Here is a 20,897-nt window from a genome sequence, read left to right on the forward strand (position 1 = left end):
CAGAATTGCTGGCAGTTTTAAAATATGGGTCAGAAAAAGTCAAACTAATAGATGGAAAAAACCCCCTCAATTTTAGCTGTTGATACAACTTTTAAAATTTAGTTTTTCTTGTTTTTATCATTTTAGTTACTAAGACAGATGGTAGAAGGTTCATTAGGGTATTTCTTCTATGTATTTAAAACATTTCACTTTGCTTTATTGAATTCCATTCATTCTGGAAATTAGGAGAATTTACCTCTTTATGAAAGAGATTATTCAAAATGGAATATGATTGATGATCTTAGTTTCTAGTTTTCTTCTCAATAGGCTTAGTCTCTCTTCTAATGCTTCTTGCGTGCTCAGAGCTGTTATAAGAGTTTTAGAGAAAAATGCAAGTCTGGGTGAATATTAAATATGGTACAATGAATAAAACTTTCTTTAGTTTGTAGCATATTTTGCCTATGAGTCCCATAGAATCATGACAGATTCCAGTTTTGGATAAAAGCAGATAAATTTAAAGATAACACAACATTCCTCTTTATGACTTGGAATTCTAATGAGTACTGAATTTGGTACAGGACAGTTCTTGGAATGCTTGGCATTCAGGTTATTTTAGGCTATCTCTTTGGGAAATTGAATTAAAGTATTTATTGAATGGCTTTAGTGAACTCAATGGTTGTCTTGGGGATATAAATGATATAAAATATGACCCCTTTTTATAAGATGGTTGTGTGGGCAGATAAAGCATCTTATATATTTAATTCAAAATAATAGATGATTACGAGGCCAAATCACTCTATAGGAAGTAGTGCTGGTTTGAGGAGGAGAACATTTTAGGGAAGTGAAGTCTGGGAGCATTCATTTAAAGCTGAGTACGAGGGGCACCTGGGTGGCACAGCGGTTAAGCGTCTGCCTTCGGCTCAGGGCGTGATCCCGGCGTTACGGGATCGAGCCCCACATCAGGCTCCTCCGCTATGAGCCTGCTTCTTCCTCTCCCACTTCCCCTGCTTGTGTTCCCTCTCTCGCTGGCTGTCTCTATCTCTGTCGAATAAATAAATAAAATCTTTAAAAAAAAAAAAAAATAAAGCTGAGTACGAGTTAGGCTCAGAGAGAGGAGGGAAAGGACATTTCAGGCAGTGGGAAGGGCATTGTCAGAGACTCGGAAGCCTGACTGTCCTTTGGGAGTGGTGGGAAAGTTAGGCTGTAGCCAGGCTGTGGGTGGCCTGGGTATCTAGTAGTGAGCCTGGACATTATTTTATAGGCATTTCAGAACCACTGTGCCACCTCTGGAGTAATGGTTCTTAACTTTTGTTTTCCCGAGGAAGCATGACACACTTCTACTGGCATCACTGTCTCCCCACAGCAGTGCTGCTTAGTCTGGAGAAGGGGGCATGCTCTGATATGCTTTCCTTAATCCACTGGGCTAGGTCATAGGGGTTATTTTAATAATGTATCAATCTGGATTTTCTTCTTTTGTCACAATACATTTACTTTCCAGTAGAGTCTTGTTTTCAGAATAATAGAGTTTCCACAGGGAAAATAACAATGCATGGGGCAGATTAAAGGCAAATTATTGATTTAGTAAAAAAAGTGACTCTCTAATTTTTTTCCCTAGCAATTCTTCCTTTGTTTAAATTTTTGTTTTGTTAGTCATGTAAAGAAACTTATGTATTTTATTGTATGCCTCTTTTAAGTTTTCCTATGGTTTTACTGTTTATATAGCTTAATGATTAAGGACAATGTGGAGTCTAATCAAGACCCGATTATGGCTGTTAGTGATTCCTGTCAGAGTGGATAGTTGTAATGTTCAGCACAACTCATCAGTCTTCTCAAATTTGGACAAATGCAGTCCGATTCATTCCACCAAAGTTAATTATAAGGAAGATAATTTTTTTGTTTCTGATGGAAACAAATGTGTAAGAGATATAGAAATCATCTTCAATTTAGATTGGAGAAATTTTATTTACTACTGTTGGCTCCTGCTGTTTGTTCACAGTTTATTTTTGTTCTTTGAAGTCTGCCTGTAATCAAATAAGGTTTAGCTCTTGAAATAAAGGAGGAACATAACTACATTAACAAGAAAAGTTAATTTAGGGAAGATAACCAATTTGTTTTTTTTAACAATAAAATACATTTCATGACTTGATTTCATGGTGGTCTGATGGTTATTCCTATACTGTTACAGAAAGAAGTCCATAGTGGGAAAAGAATGATGCTTTTAAAAATCACCTTCCTTTTTATCATCTGTTACTGAAAATGTCTTAGTCCAGGCCTGTCTACCCACCACCTTTGTGGTGCACTATTGATTTAATTTTTCTTCCAATATTTACTTTTCGTTCTGGACAAATCACCTAGCGATGATGGAATTCTTCAGAAGTATCCTATATTTTGTGTCAAGTGAACTCAGTGATTGCTCTGTTTGGAGACATTCTTTCTGAGCCTCCATTCTTGCCTCTAAAATGTCCACGCATGGAAAGGGAAATGCATAGGTTTTCGATTTATTAACACTTATCCTTCCGTATCTATTTCTTTTTGATTTTAAAAAAACATGTTAATTGTGACATTGCGATTCATATTTTAAAAGTAATTTAAAAATTTTACTTTTAAATTTTCATGCTGTAAAAGTGGCTTTTGTCTTTTGGTAAGAAATTTTTTTTCAACTTAATATGTGTATAGTATGTGCAGCCATCACCACAGTCAGGATACGCTATCATCATCCCAAAAAACTCCCTCATGTTCTCCATGTGCAGTTGCCCACCCCATCCCATAACCTCTGCAACCACTGACCTTTTTCCATTCCTATAGTTTTGGCCTTTTGAGAATATAATGCAGATGGAATCATACAATATTAAGCTTTTGAGACTAGGCTCTTTTACTCTTTCAGATTCATCTAAGGTATTACATATATTGCAAATTTATTCTTTTTTTAATTGCTGAGTAGTTTTCCTTCATCACTCATTAAAGGACATTTGGATTGTTTCCAGTTTTTAGCAGTTATGAATAGAGCTTCTGTAAACATCTGTATACAGATTTTTGTGTGAACATACGTTTTCAGTTCTTCAGGGTAGCTGTCTGTGGGGAGAGGGGATTGCTGGTTCATATAGTGAGTATATGTTTAGCTTTTTCTGGAGTGGCTGTACCATGTTATATTCTCACTAGCAATGTATGAGAGTTCTGGTTATTCCATATCACTGATATTATCAATATTTGTAATGTAGCCATTCTAATATGTATGTAGTAGCGTCTGATCGTGGCTTTAATTTGCATTTCTCTGATGACTAAAGCCATTGAACATCTTTTCATGTGCTAATTTGCTATCATATCCTCTGTGTGGAGTGTGTGTGGAAATCTTTTATCCAGCTTTAAATTTTTTGTAAAAATTTGGTTAATTTCTTACTGAGTTTGGGAATTCTGTGTCCAGATACAAATCCTTTTTCAGATGTGTGATTTGCAAATAATTTTCTCTTAGTCTTTGGCTTTCTCTTCCTTCCTTTAACGTCTTTCAGAGAGCAAAAATGTTTAATTTTGATTAGATCTAATTTATCATTTTTTCCCTTTTCTTGGATTGTACTAAGGAGAATAGATTTTAAAACAAGTTTCTTTCCTATAAAAGTAGTGAAAACTAACTTAGTGATAGGAATGTTCTCATAAAGTTGACTTTTGTGGAAGGTGCAAATATTATCATTTTATGGAAAGGTGGTGGTAATTAAAATACTCCTTAGTCTTAGGGACACCTAGGACTTTTGTTTAACCAAAAGAGATGATTGGCTTAGGTTTGGGAGGATTTTCCCACTTTCTTTAATGGTAATCTCTAACATGGTTAACATACAGAAACTTTGATAATGTAGAACTATGTAGGAAATCAGTCATTAAGACTGTTTTAGAGTTAAAATTCACATTTGATGCTTTTGGAAGTGACTGGGTTTGAGTTCCTTCTCTTGGAACAGCATTGGGACCTCCGTTGTGGATTCAGAGTCAGTGTCATGGCTAAAAGCATGAACTGGGTCATACTGTCTGGATTTGAATCCTGCCTCTGTTGTTTACAGTATAACTGTGGGTAAGTAACTTTTCTGTGCTTCAGTTTCCTTCTCTGTAAATGGGAATGGAAAAAATAATAATATCCACCTTATAAGGTCATTATGGGGATTAAATTAGATTACATAGAGTATTTTCAACAACATCCGGCACACAGTAAGCATTCAGTAAATGGTTCTTATTATTGCTTATTATTATATTATTCACCATATAGCTTTATGGTGAAGTCATTTAAACAAATGTTTTAGAATTATATTTTCAATAGGCAGAATAACCAAATACTGCACTTTTTTCCCTCTTTACACTTATTGTTATTAGTGATCAATAACTGTGGTCAGTGTTATTAGCAATCATGTGTAGATACTGTTTTATAAGGCAATCATCAGCTCCTTCGGTTTTTCACTTCCTCCGAGGTGCTAATTAGATATACATATATGTCAATTAGTTCCAGCTGCCTGAAACATCAACTTGAACTGTCTTAAACTAGAAAGAAATTTCTTGGCTCACCTAACTACAAAGTCCAGGCATAGCTAGCTGGAGTCAGGGCTCAAGTAGTGACATCAGGACTCAGTTTCTCCCCATGAATCAACTCTGCCTTTTGATGTGTAGACTTCAGTAGTAGGCAGTGTATGTTAGAAGAATGGCTACAGCACATTCAACCCTTGGAGCCTCGTAGATTTTAGATTTAGTAGGAAAGAACACCCGTCTCTTTCCCAGAAGCCTCAGCAAAAGTCTTATGTCTCATTGGTTCTTATCGGGTCACATGTCTCAACCTGAGCCAGTCTTTGTGTTCTGGGCTGTGAGGCTTGGATTGGTTGGTTGTGGTCACATGGCAGCCTTGGCTTCCCTGGTGCAGTCAGCTCTTCAGGAACCACATGGCCTGAGAGTAGGGACAAGGTGAATTCTCAAAGGCAAAGTATGGGCTTTTATTACCAGGAAGAGGAATGGATACTGGGTGGCCAAACAACTAATGATATTAGTCTCTTTTATAGGTCAGCAGCAGATTGTAGGAGTTCATGGATTTGGATTGGAATCTTGGTTTCTGATTCCCGCTTTCTTGCCTGTGAAGTTACACACTCCCAAGCCCATGTTGCCCGCAGGGGTCAGAGTTTGTAGAAAGTTACAGTGTTTTATATTCTTTTTATGCAAGTTGAATGTTTTTAACAGGAAGAGAAAAGAATCAAGACTGATAGAGGGTAGGTCTCACAATAGGCAGATATGGTGCTTTTTTTTTTTTTTTTTTTTTACGATTTTATTTATTTATTTGACAGAGAGAGAGGCAGAGAGAGAGGGAACACAAGCAGGGAGAGTGGGAGAGGGAGAAGCAGGCTTCCCGCTGAGCAGGGGGCCCAATGCGGGCTCGATCCCAGAACACTGGGATCATGACCTGAGCTGAAGGCAGAGGCTTAACGACTGAGCCACCCAGGTGCCCCATGGTGCTTCTTCCTATATTGATGTGATTCATGTGACTCAGCTCCTTTCCCTGGACCTCCCTCTCCCCATGGATCAGGCTGTTCTGGCCAGGCATGGGGATCGTATGCTATTGATATGGCTGTATCTGTATCCTAGACAAGAGTGTCTGTCAGCCCCACAGTGAGGTGTATCTGGGTGGTGGCCTCTTCTAGGAGAAGTAGTTCTAGATCTCTTACTACGTATTTTCTGTAGTCCATTTTAGCATGGCCTGTGGCATTATCTCACTTTGGCAGTTTTTATTTTACGTTTGAGAAGGCACTTTAACTTCTTCAGGAGTTTGTGTAACAAGGCCATGATGTTTTCTGAAAAACCAGAGAAAACAGTTGAATAAGACCTGCTGCGTACTGAGATCCACACTACAGCAAAGTACCCCTAGTGAGGTTCAGGTAGGACTTAGATAGAAACTAATTATCAGGATCTGATTAACGAAGGTAATTGTGGTAGAAGCTTTCACATCCTCTTCTGAGGTAGGCGCTTGAACCTAATGAATCAGATGTTAACTCTTTAAGTCATTTACCCACAAAGCTCCTGAGGTTAATAGTTCTGCCTCTAATCTCTACTTATATGTTAATGTTATTGAGATTTCCCTGGAGAATATGTTTGGTGGCTAATGTTGACAGGAGTGTTTGTGATTTCCCTTTGTAGCCACTTTTAGGGGTTATCTCGTCTAGATCAGTGACATACAAATGTACTTATTTCTCCAATGGCTGTTCTTCCATAATCATTATTATTATTATTGAGATGGATAAAATAGATGAAAATAATTCCTCTGTTAAGTAAGTAAAGTAGTTATGCAGAGTGCTGTTTTGTTTTCTGTAAGTACAGTATTGTATGTTGAGATCAGTGCAGTGATTCTACTTTATATAAATTGAAAATTTGGAATTTTAGGGAAATAACAATAGCTAACACTCAACTGAGCACTTACTGTGTGCCAGGCATTCACATAAGTGTTCTACACATACTGTTTTACCTTAATCCTGCATTAACCATAGGAGGTAGGCCTCAGTTGTCTTGCCATTTTAGAGGTAAGTTGAGATACAGGAGGTTAAGTCACTTGCCCCAGGCCATGCAGCTGGCCAGTGTCTGAGTGACGGGGCTGATGGTGAGTGAAGGGGTTTGGTGGGGGGTGGCGCTGCTGAGTTTTGAATGCAAGTCCTCTGGCTCTGAGCCTATGCTGTGGATCACTGTGCTGCATTCTGTTCCTAAGATTTTAGCTTGTGCGGTCTTAGTTTTTCTTTTCTTTTTACTTCTGTTTGTAATATTTTCTAGATGTGGGCTGAGAGTTTTATAGGAAAGATTTGCTCATTCTGGGGTGTTTGGTATCGGTGGATTTATCTATCTATTGTTGCTGTTATCTGGCAAGCAAACACTGTAGGCTTGTTTGTATCAGTAGTTCTCAGTCAGGAATGATTTTACCCCCCAGGGGACATTTGCTCATGTCTGGAGACCCTTTTAGTTGTCACAGGTTGGGAGATACTACTGGTATCTGGTGGGTAGAGGCCAGAGATGCTGTTACACATCTTACAAAGTACAGGACAGCCTCCCAAAACAAAGAACTATTGGGCCCATAATATCCATAGCATCAACTGAGGTTTGTATAATAAGTTAGTGATTATCTTGTAATGCCATTCTTATGTCTAAGGGGCAAAGTCACTGTAGTAATAGAGAAACCATTAGTTTGATTTTTGTTTGGTAATTGATTTCATCCAAATTGATGCATGTTTGTATAAGGGACATGAATAGCAACCATACTTTACATATTTAAGCTCCCCTAAGTCAAACTGGGTCTTGTGGCCCATTGAGGGAGAGCTGAGGAAATTGAAAGGGGGACCATGTAGAGACTGAGGACACTGTACTCTAAGTATTTGTTGGATTATTTATTTATTTAAAGATTTATTTATTTATTTTAGAGAGAGAGGGTGGAAGAGGGAGAGAGGGGATCCTCAAGCAGATTCCCTGCTGAGCATAGAGCTGGACATGGGGCTTGATCTCATGATGATGAGATTACAACCTGAGCTGAAATCAAGAGTCAGACACTCAATCCACTGAGCCACCCAGGTGCCCCTATTTTTTGGATTATCTTGTGAATAACACAGATTTCTTTTTGTTTTTGTTTTTGTGTTCTTGTTAAAAGTTAATTTGCTAAATGTAAATATTTGAAATATCCTGTAATTTTAAAACCATGTTTTGGGGGTGCCTGGGTGGCTTGGTCATTAGGTGTCTGTCTTTGGCTCAGGTCATGATCCCAGAGTCCTGGGATTGGACCCCGTGTCGGGCTCCCTGCTCAGCAGGAAGCCTGCTTCTCCTTTCCTCTCCCCCTGCTTGTGTTCCCTCTCTCGCTGTCTCTGTTAAATAAATGAATAAAATCTTAAAAAAAACACAAAAATGTGTTTTGGTATTTTTTAATTAAAAATTTCAAACTGAGAAGAGTAGAGAATATTGTACTCCATGTGCATACCAGCCATTTTAATAAATGCTAACAAAGGCTGAAGTCCTTTTTGAATCTTTCTTGGTCCATTCCTTAGAAATTTCTGCATTTTTTGACATACAGTCTCTTGAAGTTGAAGGGTCCCAGACCTCTGCTGATGTCTGTAGTGCCTCACTCACTGCCACTGTGTTCTGGGTGCCCATCCACAGGTGTCTACCCTCTGAAGAACATCTGGGAGAGCATGGGGCCAGGTTGTCATCAAAGCTGGAGAGGCCAGGTGGGAGTGTACATGTGTAAGGAGGGAGCAGGCAAGAAAAACAGTCTCCATGCTTGATGGAGCTGGAGACAGAAGTCAGCAAGAGTGATCCTCTGAAGCAGTATTGTGATTGTCAGGTCAAAGGGTTTTAGGTCTTCTGTGCCTGGGTTTTGTGCTCTTGCTATGTGAGTGATGCAGCTAGGGCGAGGCTGTGCTTGAATTCTCAGTATCTCTTCCTTGGACTATCGTAGTGGTCTCTTATTAATGGCAGGGCCTGCCTCTCACCAGTTCCTCACAGGACTTCTATACGAGAGTAGTCCTTCCTTAATTATTTTTATTTCCATTTTTTTTATTTTTTTAATTTAATTTAATTTTTTTTTAAAGATTTTATTTATTTATTCGACAGAGATAGAGACAGCCAGCGAGAGAGGGAACACAAGCAGGGGGAGTGGGAGAGGAAGAAGCAGGCTCATAGTGGAAGAGCCTGATGTGGGGCTTGATCCCAGAACGCTGGGATCACGCCCTGAGCCGAAGGCAGACGCTTAACCGCTGTGCCACCCAGGCGCCCCTTTATTTCCATTTTTAAAGATTTATTTATTGGGGGGGGGCGGAGAAAGAGGGAGAGAGAGTCTTAAGCAGTCTCTGCACTGAGTGTGGAACCTGATTTGGGGCTTGATCTCAAGACTCTGAGATCACAACTTGAGTCAAAACCCAGAGTTGGACGCCTAACCCACTGTGCCACCCAGGTGCCCCAGATTCCTTCCTTATTTAAAAATCTATCATGCCACATCGCCTGTGGAATAAAGCTCTCACTTCTTGTGGCACATGAGGTCATTGTCTCTCCTCCTGTTTCCCTGACACAGCTGGAGTTTAAGGCACAGAGTTTCTCCTCTTGTCATTTCACTTGAAATCTTCTCTCTGAAAAGCCCGCATATGCTCTCCCTGTCATCTCTGCGTCGTGAACTTCTGTTCACCTTTTGAGGCCAGCTCATGCCTTTCGGCAGATGGAATAAGTCTCTCTTATAATTGTTCATTTGTGCTTTGCTGCTTTTGCTAGAATCAGAGTTTCTTGAAAGCAGCAATGCCATGTTCCATCTTTGACTTCAGTGCTGCCAGCACAGGGCTTGGCCTCGGGAAATCTTTGTTGAATTGAATTAATAAGCAGTTCAGACTTGGATTTTAGCCACTTTTTTATGTTGGTGGGGAAAATCCTGCATGGTATAGATTTTGATTCTCTGCAATCACAGTCACAGAATTACAAGACTGAAATTGAATTTGAATTTTTCTTGGTCCATTGAGGGGTTTGGATATGAAACATTTCCGTACCTTCTGGTTTAAAAAAAAAAGAAGCCTTCATGGCTTGGTGTTCTCTGCAATATTCAAAGTCGTGTTTCGTTTATACATTTGCCTCATTTGTACACGTGATGTGTTGTTTGTATGATACTGACTTACGGTTGACATTTTGCTCGGATTTCAGTAAAGACTTCATAAAATCTAAAAGAGAAGTATAGATTTTGTAGCGTCAGTCGCCACTGCTCAGCTGCGGCTTGATCAGAAGGCTGCTTGAGAGCAGCTCATCAGATAGATAATTAAACCAGCTGAGGTAGGAAGGAGGCTACAATTTAGTAAGATTTTTAAAACCACCTCTGACTTGTTCTTTCTTCCTGTCTTTAGGATTTTTGTCCCTGAGTCATGGAAGACAGAAGAGCTGAGAAGTCATGTGAACAAGCGTGTGAATCACTTAAGAGGCAGGACTATGAAATGACCCTCAAGCACTGCACAGAGGCCCTCCTTTCCCTTGGCCAGTACTCCATGGCCGACTTCGCAGGGCCATGTCCACTGGAGATAGAAAGCATCAAAATTGAGAGTCTTCTTTACAGAATTGCCTCATTTTTGCAACTGGTGAGTAAACACAGTTGATAAGCCGGAGCCGAACCATGCAAAAGGGACTTTTTCATTGAGTGGGGACAGTTGGTCTAATTCTGGGCTGAGGAGATGGGCGATTGCTGAATATGTTTAATTGCAGCAACAGTTTTTAAGCTGTGACAATTGTACTGATGTAGAACATTTTGGGTTATTCACTCCTTCAGCAGATACTTATTGAGTGTGTGCTATGTGCTGGCCACTTGTTTAGGTCCTTCGTATACGTTGGTGAAAAGGAAAAGGATCGTCATGATGTTTTTTCTATTGGGAGACAGACAATAAGCAATAGATATTATACATAGGTAGACACTTTAGATTGTTAGAAGGTAGCGGTCTGCATGAAAAAAAAAAGACGGACAGGGCAAGGGAGATTGGGAATACCAGGGTTAGGGATGCGGTTTCAGTTTTAAATTGAGTGGTCAAGGTCAGCTTCGCTGATCAGAGGGAGGTAAGGGAGTGAGCCATGTCAAAGTCTGGAGGAAGAGCATTACAGGCAGAGGAAACAGTCAGTGCAAAGATCCTGAGGCAGAAGCTTGCCTGGTATGTTTGAGAAGTAGCTAGGAGGCCAGTGTGCTGGAGAAAGTATGTGACAGAGAGAGGTTAACAGAGCTAGATCCTGCGGGGCCCTCCAGGTCCCTGTAAGGACCTGTTTTTCTTCTACTTAAGGTGGGGGGAGCTCTTGTGGTTTTGTTTTGATTTGTTTGTAGATTTTATTTGTCAGGGAGAGAGGAATACAAGCAGGGGGAGTGGCAGGCAGAAGGAGAAGCAGGCTGCTCGCTGAGCAAGGAGCCTGATGCGGGACTCGATCCCAGGGCCCTGGGATCAGGACCTGAGTCGAAGGCAGATGCTTAACTGACTGAGCCGCCCAGGCATCCCTCTTTTGGGGTTTTGAGCAGAGGAGTGGTATGATCTGATTTGGCAGGAATTCTTTGGCTTTTGTGTTGAGAATAGGCTGTAGACGGGTAAGTGTAGAGGCAGGCAAACTGGTTTGAAGGCTGTTGGAATAATCCAGGCCAGAGATGATAGTGGCTCAGACAAAATGGTGGCAGTGGGGAGAGTGAGAAGTGCTTTGGTTTTGGTTCTAAGTTGAAGATAGAACCAGTAAGATTTCTTAATACGTGAATGCAGGGAGTGAGAGAGGGAGCAGTCACAGATTCCTTACTTCAGTGTTGTTTTGTCTGAGCAATTGGAAAGTGGAGTTTCTTTCAGCTGAGATGACAAGGCTGTCGATGGGGAGCAAGTTTTGTGGGGGAAGATGGGAGTTCAGTTTTGGACATACTGAGTCTGAGACATCGTTTAGAGACCCAGCTGGAGATGGTGAATAAGCAGTCAGATATGCAGGTGTGGAGTTTGGGAGAGAGGGAGGTCTAGGTCAAAGATGCTGACTTAAGAGTTGGTGGCCTGTAGGTGATATATACGTAAAGCCTTGAGCCTGCATCAGATCACCAAGGGAATGAGTGTGTACATAGAAGAGGAGAGGACTGAGGACTTAGTTTATGGCACTACAGTGTTAGGAGACTGGGGAGAAGAGGAGGGACCAGCAGGGCAGCCTGAAGAGTAACCCTTGATGGAAAGGAAAGCTAAGGGAGGGTGGTGTACGGTAGCCAAGTGAGGAAAGTGGATCCAAGTGAGGGAGTGTTGAGCAGTGTCAGTTGCCGTGGATCGAGTAGCGAGAATAGAGAGTTGACTGGGATGTGTCAGTGTGTCTGAATGGGAACATGGAATGTAGTGTGTGTCTAACTGGATACAGTATAGCTCACCGGAGACCTCCATGAGAGCAGCTTCCATGGAGTGGTAGGTGAATGTCTGACTAAAGAGAGCTTAAGACAGAGCTGGGGAAGGAACTGAAATACGTGAATAAGACAGTTCTTGAGTTTTGTCCCAAAGAAGCACAAAAAAGTGGGAGTGGTGGCTGATGGGAGAAGTGAAGTCAAGAGAATGATTTTTTTTAAAGATGGGTTGAAGCAGCAGCGTGTTTGTTTATAGGACTGAACCGATAGAAAACAAAAAAGTCAGTGATACGGGAGAAATAGAGGCAGCTTGCTAGAGTGATGTTCTCGAGTCGGCCGTAGAGCAGGACTGCGCAAGTGGGACGATAGGCTTTGGAAGAAGGACCTGGATGGCTCATCTGGTAACAGGTGGAAGGCAGAAAGTGTGCTGGGAAGCAGGTAGACATGGTGTGACCGTCCACAGAAATTCTCTTCTCATGGCTTTGGTTTTCTCAGTGAAGTCATTAGCTGAGGGTAATCAAGAAGGAGAAGGTTCTGGTAATTTGGAGCTAGAGAAACGAGAAGTCAGAGTGAGTAAATGGACAGGGAAGTATATTATAATGTTTATTTGTAGAGTACTGTGTCATCCTCAGAGAGCACATAAGTTGGTTTTGTTCTGTGACTATTACATTTGAAACATTAATAATTAAACTTTGAAACAAAGCTGAGCTTTTTTTGGATAAACTCTGTGTTAAGCAGCCCTTGAACTACTTAATTTTATCTTGTATCTTTTATTTTGCAGAAAAACTATGGGCAAGCTGATGAAGATTGTAGGCATGGTATGTTTAAAAATGGGACTGTTTTCTGCTTTGAAAATGTTGAGTTATTTAAATTGAGTAGTGTTTAAGATTTGATTTTTTTTGTATGCTAATTTCAAGAGAGATTATAATATTTTAAACACTCCACCTTCCTGTGGTGACCAGTAACTGTCGTGGATGACAATTTTGCCGTGCCCTGATGGGGGTACACTCACTGTTCTAGTCGCGAGTGGGAACACTGGTAGTGTCCTTTTCAAGTGTGTGTATTTTCAGTCAGTAAGAGCCAAATTTTAAGAACTGTAACACACATTGACTAAATGTTACGCTTGGATAAATTGAAATGCTTGCCTGTCCCTCCTAAAATGTTTTTTTCCCCCCTTCAGTAGAAGATTACCCTTAGCAGAGGCTGACTAGGGTGCTTCTTGGTGCTTTTTCCTGTTTTCTTTGGGCAAGAAATTAATTAAAAAGATTCTTGCTCTTTGGTACTCAGAGAATAGGAATCCTTTTCTTCATCACGGGAATGAATTGAGGAGTGAATGGGAGAAGGGGTTCAGTGTGCATTCTCACACACACTTGGTGGGAGTTTTTGCACAGCTCAGTGGTTTGAGTAATGTAACGTTTCATTTATTCGGAATTTGGGGGAGGGGTGCTGAGGTGTTAAACAGAAGTTAAGCTTTTATTGCGTTTTTGTATCAGAACTGTATCAGAACTTTTTTTTGCAAGATTTTATTTATTTATTTGAGAGAGAGCGCGCACCTTGCACAAGCAGGGGGAAGGGCAGGGGGAAAGGCGGACTTCCCTCTGAGCAGGGAGCCCGACTCAGAGCTCCATCCCAGGACCTTGGGATCATGACCTGAGCCGAAGGCAGATGCTTGACTGAGCCACCCAGGTGCCCCAGAACTTTTAGTATTAACTGTTTTTGTTGTAAACCTTATAAAACCATCTTACTCCTGTGGCATGTTGGACATAATTTAACCATTCGTTGAAGAATGTGAACCTCCTTTAATAAAATCTTTACTCCCTGTGGGCATTTAAAGTTACGACCAAGCCAAATAAGAGGAAGTCAAATTAGAGGAATATGAAGAAGGGAATCATTGCCCCTTTTTACCCCATCTGAAGAAATCATTGTTACTAGTTTGCTATATCTTTAGTACCTTTCTCTATAGTGACAAACAAATGTTTATAATAATGTAGATAGAGGTTTTCCTTTAAAAATTAAAAAGGATTTCTGTGATCAATACAAAGCATATTTCTTACATACCAACAGATTATGGATATCTTTCTAAGTTCCACCTGTTCCAATTACTGCTTAATATTCCAGGGTATAAATGTTTCATATTTACTTAAAAATTCTCCCATTGGTGGGCATTCAGGTGGTTCTAGTTTTCTAGTTTGTTCGTTATAATCCATTCTGTAATAAAAATATATTCTTTCTTACTGTCGTTTGTTTTTGTAGGATAGTCTTAAAAGTTGGATGTCTGGGTGGAGGAGTTTTTTTTTTTTTTTAAAGATGTATTTAGGGGTGCCCGGGTGGCTTAGTTAAGTGTCTGCCTTTGGCTCAGATCATGATCCCAGGGTCCTGGGATTGAGCCCCGCATTGGGCTCTCTGTTCAGCGGGGAGCCTGCTTCTCCCTCTTCCTCTGCCTGCTGCTCCCCCTGCTTATGCTCTCTTTCTCTCTGTCAAGTAGATAAATCAAAAATCTTTGGGAAAAAAAGACATTTGTTTTTAGAGAGAGGGAGAGAGGGAGAGCAGGGTGGGTAGGGACTGGGGCAGAGGAAGAGGGAGAGAGAGGGAATCTCAAGCAGACTCCCTCTTGAGCACGGAGCTGTTCCTGAGGTCATGACCTGAGCCGAAATCAAGAGCCGGACACTTAACCGAATTTGCCACCCAGGTGCTCCTGGGTGAAGGAGTTTTAAAAGTTGGATATCTGGGTTAAAATGATATGTTTATAGTCGTTTTTTTTTTTCCAAAGATTTTATTTACTTATTTGACAAAGCGTGTGTGCACAAGGAGGGGGAGAGGCAGGCAGAGGGAGAGGGAGAATCAGGCTCCCCGTGGAGCAGGGAGCAGAGTGCGGGGCTTGATCTCAGGACCCTGGGATCATGACCTGAGCCCAAGACAGACACTTAACCGACTGAGCCACCCAGGCATCCCTATACACTTACAGCTTTTTCTTTTTTTTAAGATTTTATTTATTTATGTGACAGCAAGAGAGAGAAAACGCACGCGTGCGCACAAGCAGGGGGAGCAGCAGAGGGAGAGGGAGAAGCAGGCTCCCTACTGAGCAAGGAGCCCAACGTGGGGCTCAATCCCAGAACCCTGGGATCATGACCTGAGCCGAAGGCAGATGCTTAACTGACTGAGCCACCCAGGCGCCCCAATACATGCTTGTAGTTTTAACAGACATTGTCAGATTTGTTTCTGATGCAGATACCCAGCAGCAATACATGAGATGCCTGTGCCCCATAATCTCAGTAACACTGGAACCTGTTAGTCTTGACATTTTGCCAATCTCATGTGTGAGAAAGGACCCTCTTTCTTTAATTTTCACTCCCTTGAGTAGTAGTGAGGTTGGTACAGTCTTCTCATTTTGGAAACATACAAAGTCCCAGAAAGTTAAATGACTTGTGAAAAATCACAGAAGAGTAAATGCTGTTAGCAAAGGAGCATATGGAAAATGTTGCATTTTTCTGTTGTTTTACTTAGCATTTTAAAGTTAAATTCTATTTTACAACTACTGAATTACTAAAATAAATGTTTAACCAGGAAGCTTCTGGGGGTGACGGATATGTTTATTACCTGTATCATGATGATAGTAACATGGTTGTATACATATGTGCAAACTTACCAAATTTATACACTAATTATATGTAGTGTTTTGTATACCAATTATACCCCTGTAATGTTGGGGGGAAAAAGTTTAATGTCTAGGATAAAGTTGTAATGAAATAAGCATATTCTTGTGTTGGTGGAGTGTGAAGGAGAAAGCAGCTTGGTAATATGTTTATACCCTTTGACCCACTAATCTCATTTCTGGGATGCTGTCCCAAGTAAATAATCCAGAAGAAGGAAGAAATTATATGTGGAATGGTGTTCATTGCAGTGCTGTGTGTAAAAGTGAAAAATCGGTTAGTTTCCAGTAAGGGAGGACTTCTTTAAATTCTGTGCATTCCTTGTTACCATTTATGTGATATGGAAGAACATGGAAAATGCTTACTTAACTGCAAAAGCAGTGTATATGGTTGTTTATTTGAAATAGATATTTGGGGATATTGGCCAAGTTTGTATGTATGTATTGCTAGTTGTAGAGTTCTGCTATTAGGTGAATTTTTTTTCTTTCCAACTTTTGGTAATCTTATTTAAGAGAAAATACCATGGTTAGGCAGTGAGTTAGTAATAAAAAGCAAGTCAAGAATCTCAGTCTGTTAAATATTATACTGCTTTGTAGTGCTGGAGAGCTGTGGAATAGCTCCTGTCCTACTGGCCCCAGCCTTATGTTTGCCTTTTCTATACCGTATTGTTTTGACGTCTGTTCCCTTACTGTCAGGCTGTCAGTTTGCATTCCTTGCAACTCTCAACATGCCTCATTGTAACTATCTTTTCCCATTTTCTATTTGCTGCTTCTGACTTTCTGATCTCACTTTCTCAGGCAGGGTTGGGAAATCAGACAGGCAATCTTTGTTACAGAATTAGGAACATTAAAAGCTGTTTTTTATTATGAAGAAGTTAAAATATTTTCCTGTAGGAAAATAGATGTTTTAATAAACATTCATATTCTCAAAACTTAAATTGTAAGATTTTACCGTATTCATTTTTTTCTGAGATATTTGAAAATAAGGACAGACATCATGGTATTTACCCCTTGATACGTTAGTACGCATCTCCAAAAATAAGGCCATAATTGCTTAATCACAATTTTATTATTAAACAAAATAATTGACAGTGATTCCCTAATGTTACCTAAAACCCAGACTGTAATCAGATTTACTTGGTTGTCCCCAAAATGTTTTTTATGGCTGATTTTTTTCAAGCCAGGAACTAATTAGAATCTTAAAACTTAAAGTCAGAATTTTACTTCAAAGAGAGTAAAGAGACTCTGAGTAAGGACTTGAGGGCATCTTAAAAATTAACTACATAGGCTTTAAGTTCATGGACCTTTGTTCTGAGTTTGGTGTTGTGCTGTGGATAGAGTGGCCGTACTCCTGAGCACTGGATAAATGAGGTGGGTAAGTCTGTTTTCATTGTCTGAACATAAGTTGTATTTGGCATAGCAGGAAAATGTTCATGAAATGATAATTTTTTTTCTGCCTTTGAAATATTGATTATACAGGAAACTTACAGTTTTTACATTAACAAAATAGAATAACACTGTATTTTAACGAACTGGAATTAAAATTAAGACTTAAACAAAATAGAATGAGATAAATGGCAAAAGTGAAATCAAAAGAAAATGTTATCAACTAAAGGAGTATTGTGCTACATGTAATATGTAGATCAAATTCAGTCATCATAAACATTAATGAATATTTTTCATAAGGCTGCCAGATTTTTAAACCCTGAGAATGTCATTATTATTATTATTTTTAAGTACTCTCTATACCCAATGAGAGGCTTAAACTGACAACCCTGAGATCAAGATTTGCATGCTGTACCAACTGAGCTAGCCAGGTGCCAGGTCATTAATTTTTTTTTAATTGACGTATAGTTGACACACAGTGTTACATTAACTTCAGGTATATATAGCATAGTGATTCAACAAGTCTATGCCTTATGCTCTGCTCACCACAAGTGTAGCCACCATCTGTCACCATACAACGCTATTATAGTTCCATTGAGTGTATTCCCTATACTGTACCTTTCATCCCTGTGACTTATTCATTCCATAACTGGAAAGCCGTAGTGTAGCTCCTATACCCCTTTACCTGTTTTGGCCCACCCCCTCCCCCTCCTCCCCCCGACCTTCTGGCTACTGTCAGTTTGTGCTCTGTATTTATGGGTCTGTTTCTGCTTTTGTTTGTTTTGTTTTTTTAGATTCCACATATAAGTGAAATCATATGGTATTTGTCTTTCTCTGATTTATTTCACTTAGCATAATATTGTCTAGGTCCATCCATGTTGTCGCAAATGGCAAGATCTCATTCTTTTTCGTGGCTGAGTAATATTCCACAGTGTGTGCGTGTGTGCATGTGTGTGTGTGTGTGCACGTGTGTGTGTGTGCTGCATCTTTTTTTTTTTGGCAAAGATTTTATTTATTTATTTTAGAGTGAAAGAGTGCATGTGAGCGAGAGGGGGGCAGAGGCGGAGAAAGAGGGAAAGAACCCCAGTGTGGGGCTTGATCTCACGACCCTGAAATCAGGACCTGAGCCAAAATCAAGAGTCAGACACTTAACTGACTGAGCCATCTAGGAGCCCTGGTACTGCATCATTGTCATCATCGTCATCTTTTTTTTTTTTTTTTTAATTTATATATTTGAGAGAGAGAGCAAGTGAAGGGGAGAGAGGCAGAGGGAGAGAGAGAAGCAGGCTCCCCACTGAGCAGGGAGTCCAACATGGGGCTCAATCCCGGGACCCTGAGATCATGACCCGAGCCAAAGCCAGATGCCCAACCAGCTGAGCACCCAGATGCCCTGTATTGCATCTTCTTAATCTCTATTATTATTTTTTTTAATATTTTATTTATTTGATAGAAGGAGCACAAGCAGGGGGAATGGCAGGTGGAGGGAGAGGGAGAAGCAGGCTCCTCACTGATCAGGGAGCCCAATGCAGGGCTCATTCTTAGGACCCTGAGATCATGACCTGAGCTGAGGGCAGACTCTTAACCCACTGAGCCACCCAGGCGCCCCTACATCTACTTAATCTATTCATCCATCAGTGGACATGCTTAGGTTGCTTGCGTATCTTGGCTATTGTACATATGCTGCAGTAAACACAGGAGTGCATATATTTTCTGAAATTAGTGTTTTCGTTTTCTTTGGGTAAATAGCCAGCAAGTGGAATTACTGGATTGTGTGGTATTTCTTAGTTTTTTGGGTAACCTCCACACTGGTTCTTACAGTGGCTGCACTAATTTGCATCTCTACCAACAGTGCACAAGGGTTCCTTTTTCTCCACATCCTCACCAACACTTACTGTTTTTTGTCTTTTTGATTGTAGCCATTCTGACAGGTATGAGGTGATATTTCACAGCAGTTTTTGATTTGCATTTCCCTGATGATTAGTGATGTTGAGCATCTTTTCTTGTGTCCGCTCCCCATCTTTATGTCTTCTTTGGAAAAATGTCTATTCAGGTCCTCTGCCCATTTTTTAATCAGATTGTTTATTTTTTTGGTGTTGAGTTGTGTAAGTTCTTTTTATATTTTGGCTATCAATCCCTGTTGGGATGTATTATTTGCAAATATCTTCTCCCATTGTAGTTTGCCTTTTTGTTTTGTTGATGGTTTCCCTTGCTGTGCAAAAGGTTTTTATTTTGGTGTTGTCCTAGTTTATTTTTGCTTTTGTTTCCCTTGCTTGAGGAGACATGTCTAGAAAAATGTTGCTAAGGCCGATGTCAAAGAGATTACTGCCTGCATTTTCTTCCAAGAGTTTTATGGTTTCAGTTCTTATATTTAGATATTTATTCTGTTTCGAGTTTATTTTTGTTCATGGTGTAAGAAAGTGGTCCAGTTCCATTCTGTCACATGTAGCTGTCTAGTTTTCCCAACACCATTTATTGAAGAGACTGTGTTTTCCCCCATTGTATATTCTTTTTTTTTTTTTTTTAAGATTTTATTTATTTATTTGACAGAGAGAGAGACAGCGAGAGAGGGGACACAAGCAGGGGGAGTGGGAGATGGAGAAGCAGGCTTCCTGCTGAGCAGGGAGCCTGATGCAGGGCTCCATCCCAGGACCCTGGGATCATGACCTGAGCCGAAGGCAGATGCTTAACAACTGAGCCACCCAGGCACCTCCCCACCCCCATTGTATATTCTTGCCTCCTTTGTTGTAGATTGAAAATTTTGGAAAAATATCTTGATTAGGCTTAGCTTTTCTTTCTTTCCTTTTTTTTTTTTTTTTTTTTTTTTTTAAAGATTTTTAAGTTTAGAGAGAGGTAGAAAGTGGGGGGAGGTAGGGGCAGGGGGAGAGAATCTGCAAGTAGACTCCTTGCTGAGCACAGAGCCTGACTCAGGGTTCGATCCCAAGACCCTGAGATCATGATCTGAGCCAAAACCAAGAGGTGTATACCCAGCTGACTGAGCCACTCAGTCCGCTCCAGCTTAGCTTTTCAATGAAAGATTTTAGAGATAACTTAAGACTTGATGAAAGAAATAACTTAATATAGTGATGCGATTGAAAAAATACAGTTATGCTCAACGTTTACTGTATTTAAGGCTTATTTTAAAACACCTTTCTCATTGCATGTAATTCTTTACAAGTAAGGGAAATTACATTTTAATTGTTGATTATTTACTTTTGATAGCCAGAGGCTATCATCCCCTAAGAGAGGCTATTTTGTTGAAATAGTTGAATGAATATGCCTTTATTATTAGTTTCTAGTCTAAAACATTTCAAGTAAGACATACTACAAAAACTGAAGAATGAGAGGGGACAGAGACCTGAATATAGCAACAGAGGTAAGGTGTTAGGTCTCCTCCTTAATAACTCCCAGTAGATGGGAAGGAGCAGTTCAGTTTGGGAATAGTTGTGTGCTCACAGTAAAATCTCACAGATAGTTGGTGGGAAGAGAATTTTTCTGCAGGGCATTGTAACATTTTTACAATGCTCAAGATTAGATTATGTTTTTAATGTCCTGTCTTTTGGCAAGTTCATTATTATAGCTAAGGCTGTACTTTATTTTCTTTCAAGCTTTTTCAAGGTATTACAGATAATAAGGGACCAGGTTGGCAGTGTCGCAATTTAATTTTGTTATATGATGCAATAGCAGGCGAGCTTTTTATCTATATTTGTTGACTATTTTTTTGTGATAGTTCTTCGTATGGGATCCTATAAGACAAACTGAATTGCATTTTAGGGCAACAGTTGGCAAAAAGTATATCAGTACTGATTCTTGCCTAAAGGGAGAGAGAGAGAAAAAGTAAGCATCACCTTGACCAATATTGAGGCCTTCAAACATCAATGTAATGCAAGAACTTTTGCACAATAAAATTTGGCAGTACCTTGTACAAAACCAAAGATCTGTGAAAGGTGTTTGTAAACTATCGTGTGATTTAATACTCTTTAAACATGACATAATGACCTGAGGTTGAAATATTCTTTTTTTTTTTTTTTTTTTTTTTAA

The 20,897-nt window shown here is 40.0% G+C and overlaps 1 protein-coding gene across 9 annotated transcripts in view; it reads left to right on the forward strand.

Moving 5' to 3' along the window:
* Positions 1-20,897, forward strand: part of HELZ (helicase with zinc finger) — a 155,961-nt gene that overhangs the window by 16,420 nt on the left and 118,644 nt on the right. For 8 of the 9 annotated variants that reach the window (XM_034641000.1, XM_034640999.1, XM_034640997.1 and 5 more), the window contains 2 exons: positions 9,846-10,073; positions 12,606-12,642. In XM_034641000.1, coding sequence (XP_034496891.1) covers positions 9,864-10,073; positions 12,606-12,642 — 247 coding nt within the window. In that variant the 5' untranslated portion in view covers positions 9,846-9,863. Of the gene's footprint in view, positions 1-3,926; positions 4,037-9,845; positions 10,074-12,605; positions 12,643-20,897 lie in introns of all 9 variants that reach the window. The other variant, XM_034640998.1, reaches the window with a different exon arrangement.

The sequence above is a fragment of the Ailuropoda melanoleuca genome, chromosome 13 (genome assembly GCF_002007445.2).
Source record: "Ailuropoda melanoleuca isolate Jingjing chromosome 13, ASM200744v2, whole genome shotgun sequence".
In the NCBI taxonomy this organism is placed as follows: Eukaryota; Metazoa; Chordata; class Mammalia; order Carnivora; family Ursidae; genus Ailuropoda; species Ailuropoda melanoleuca.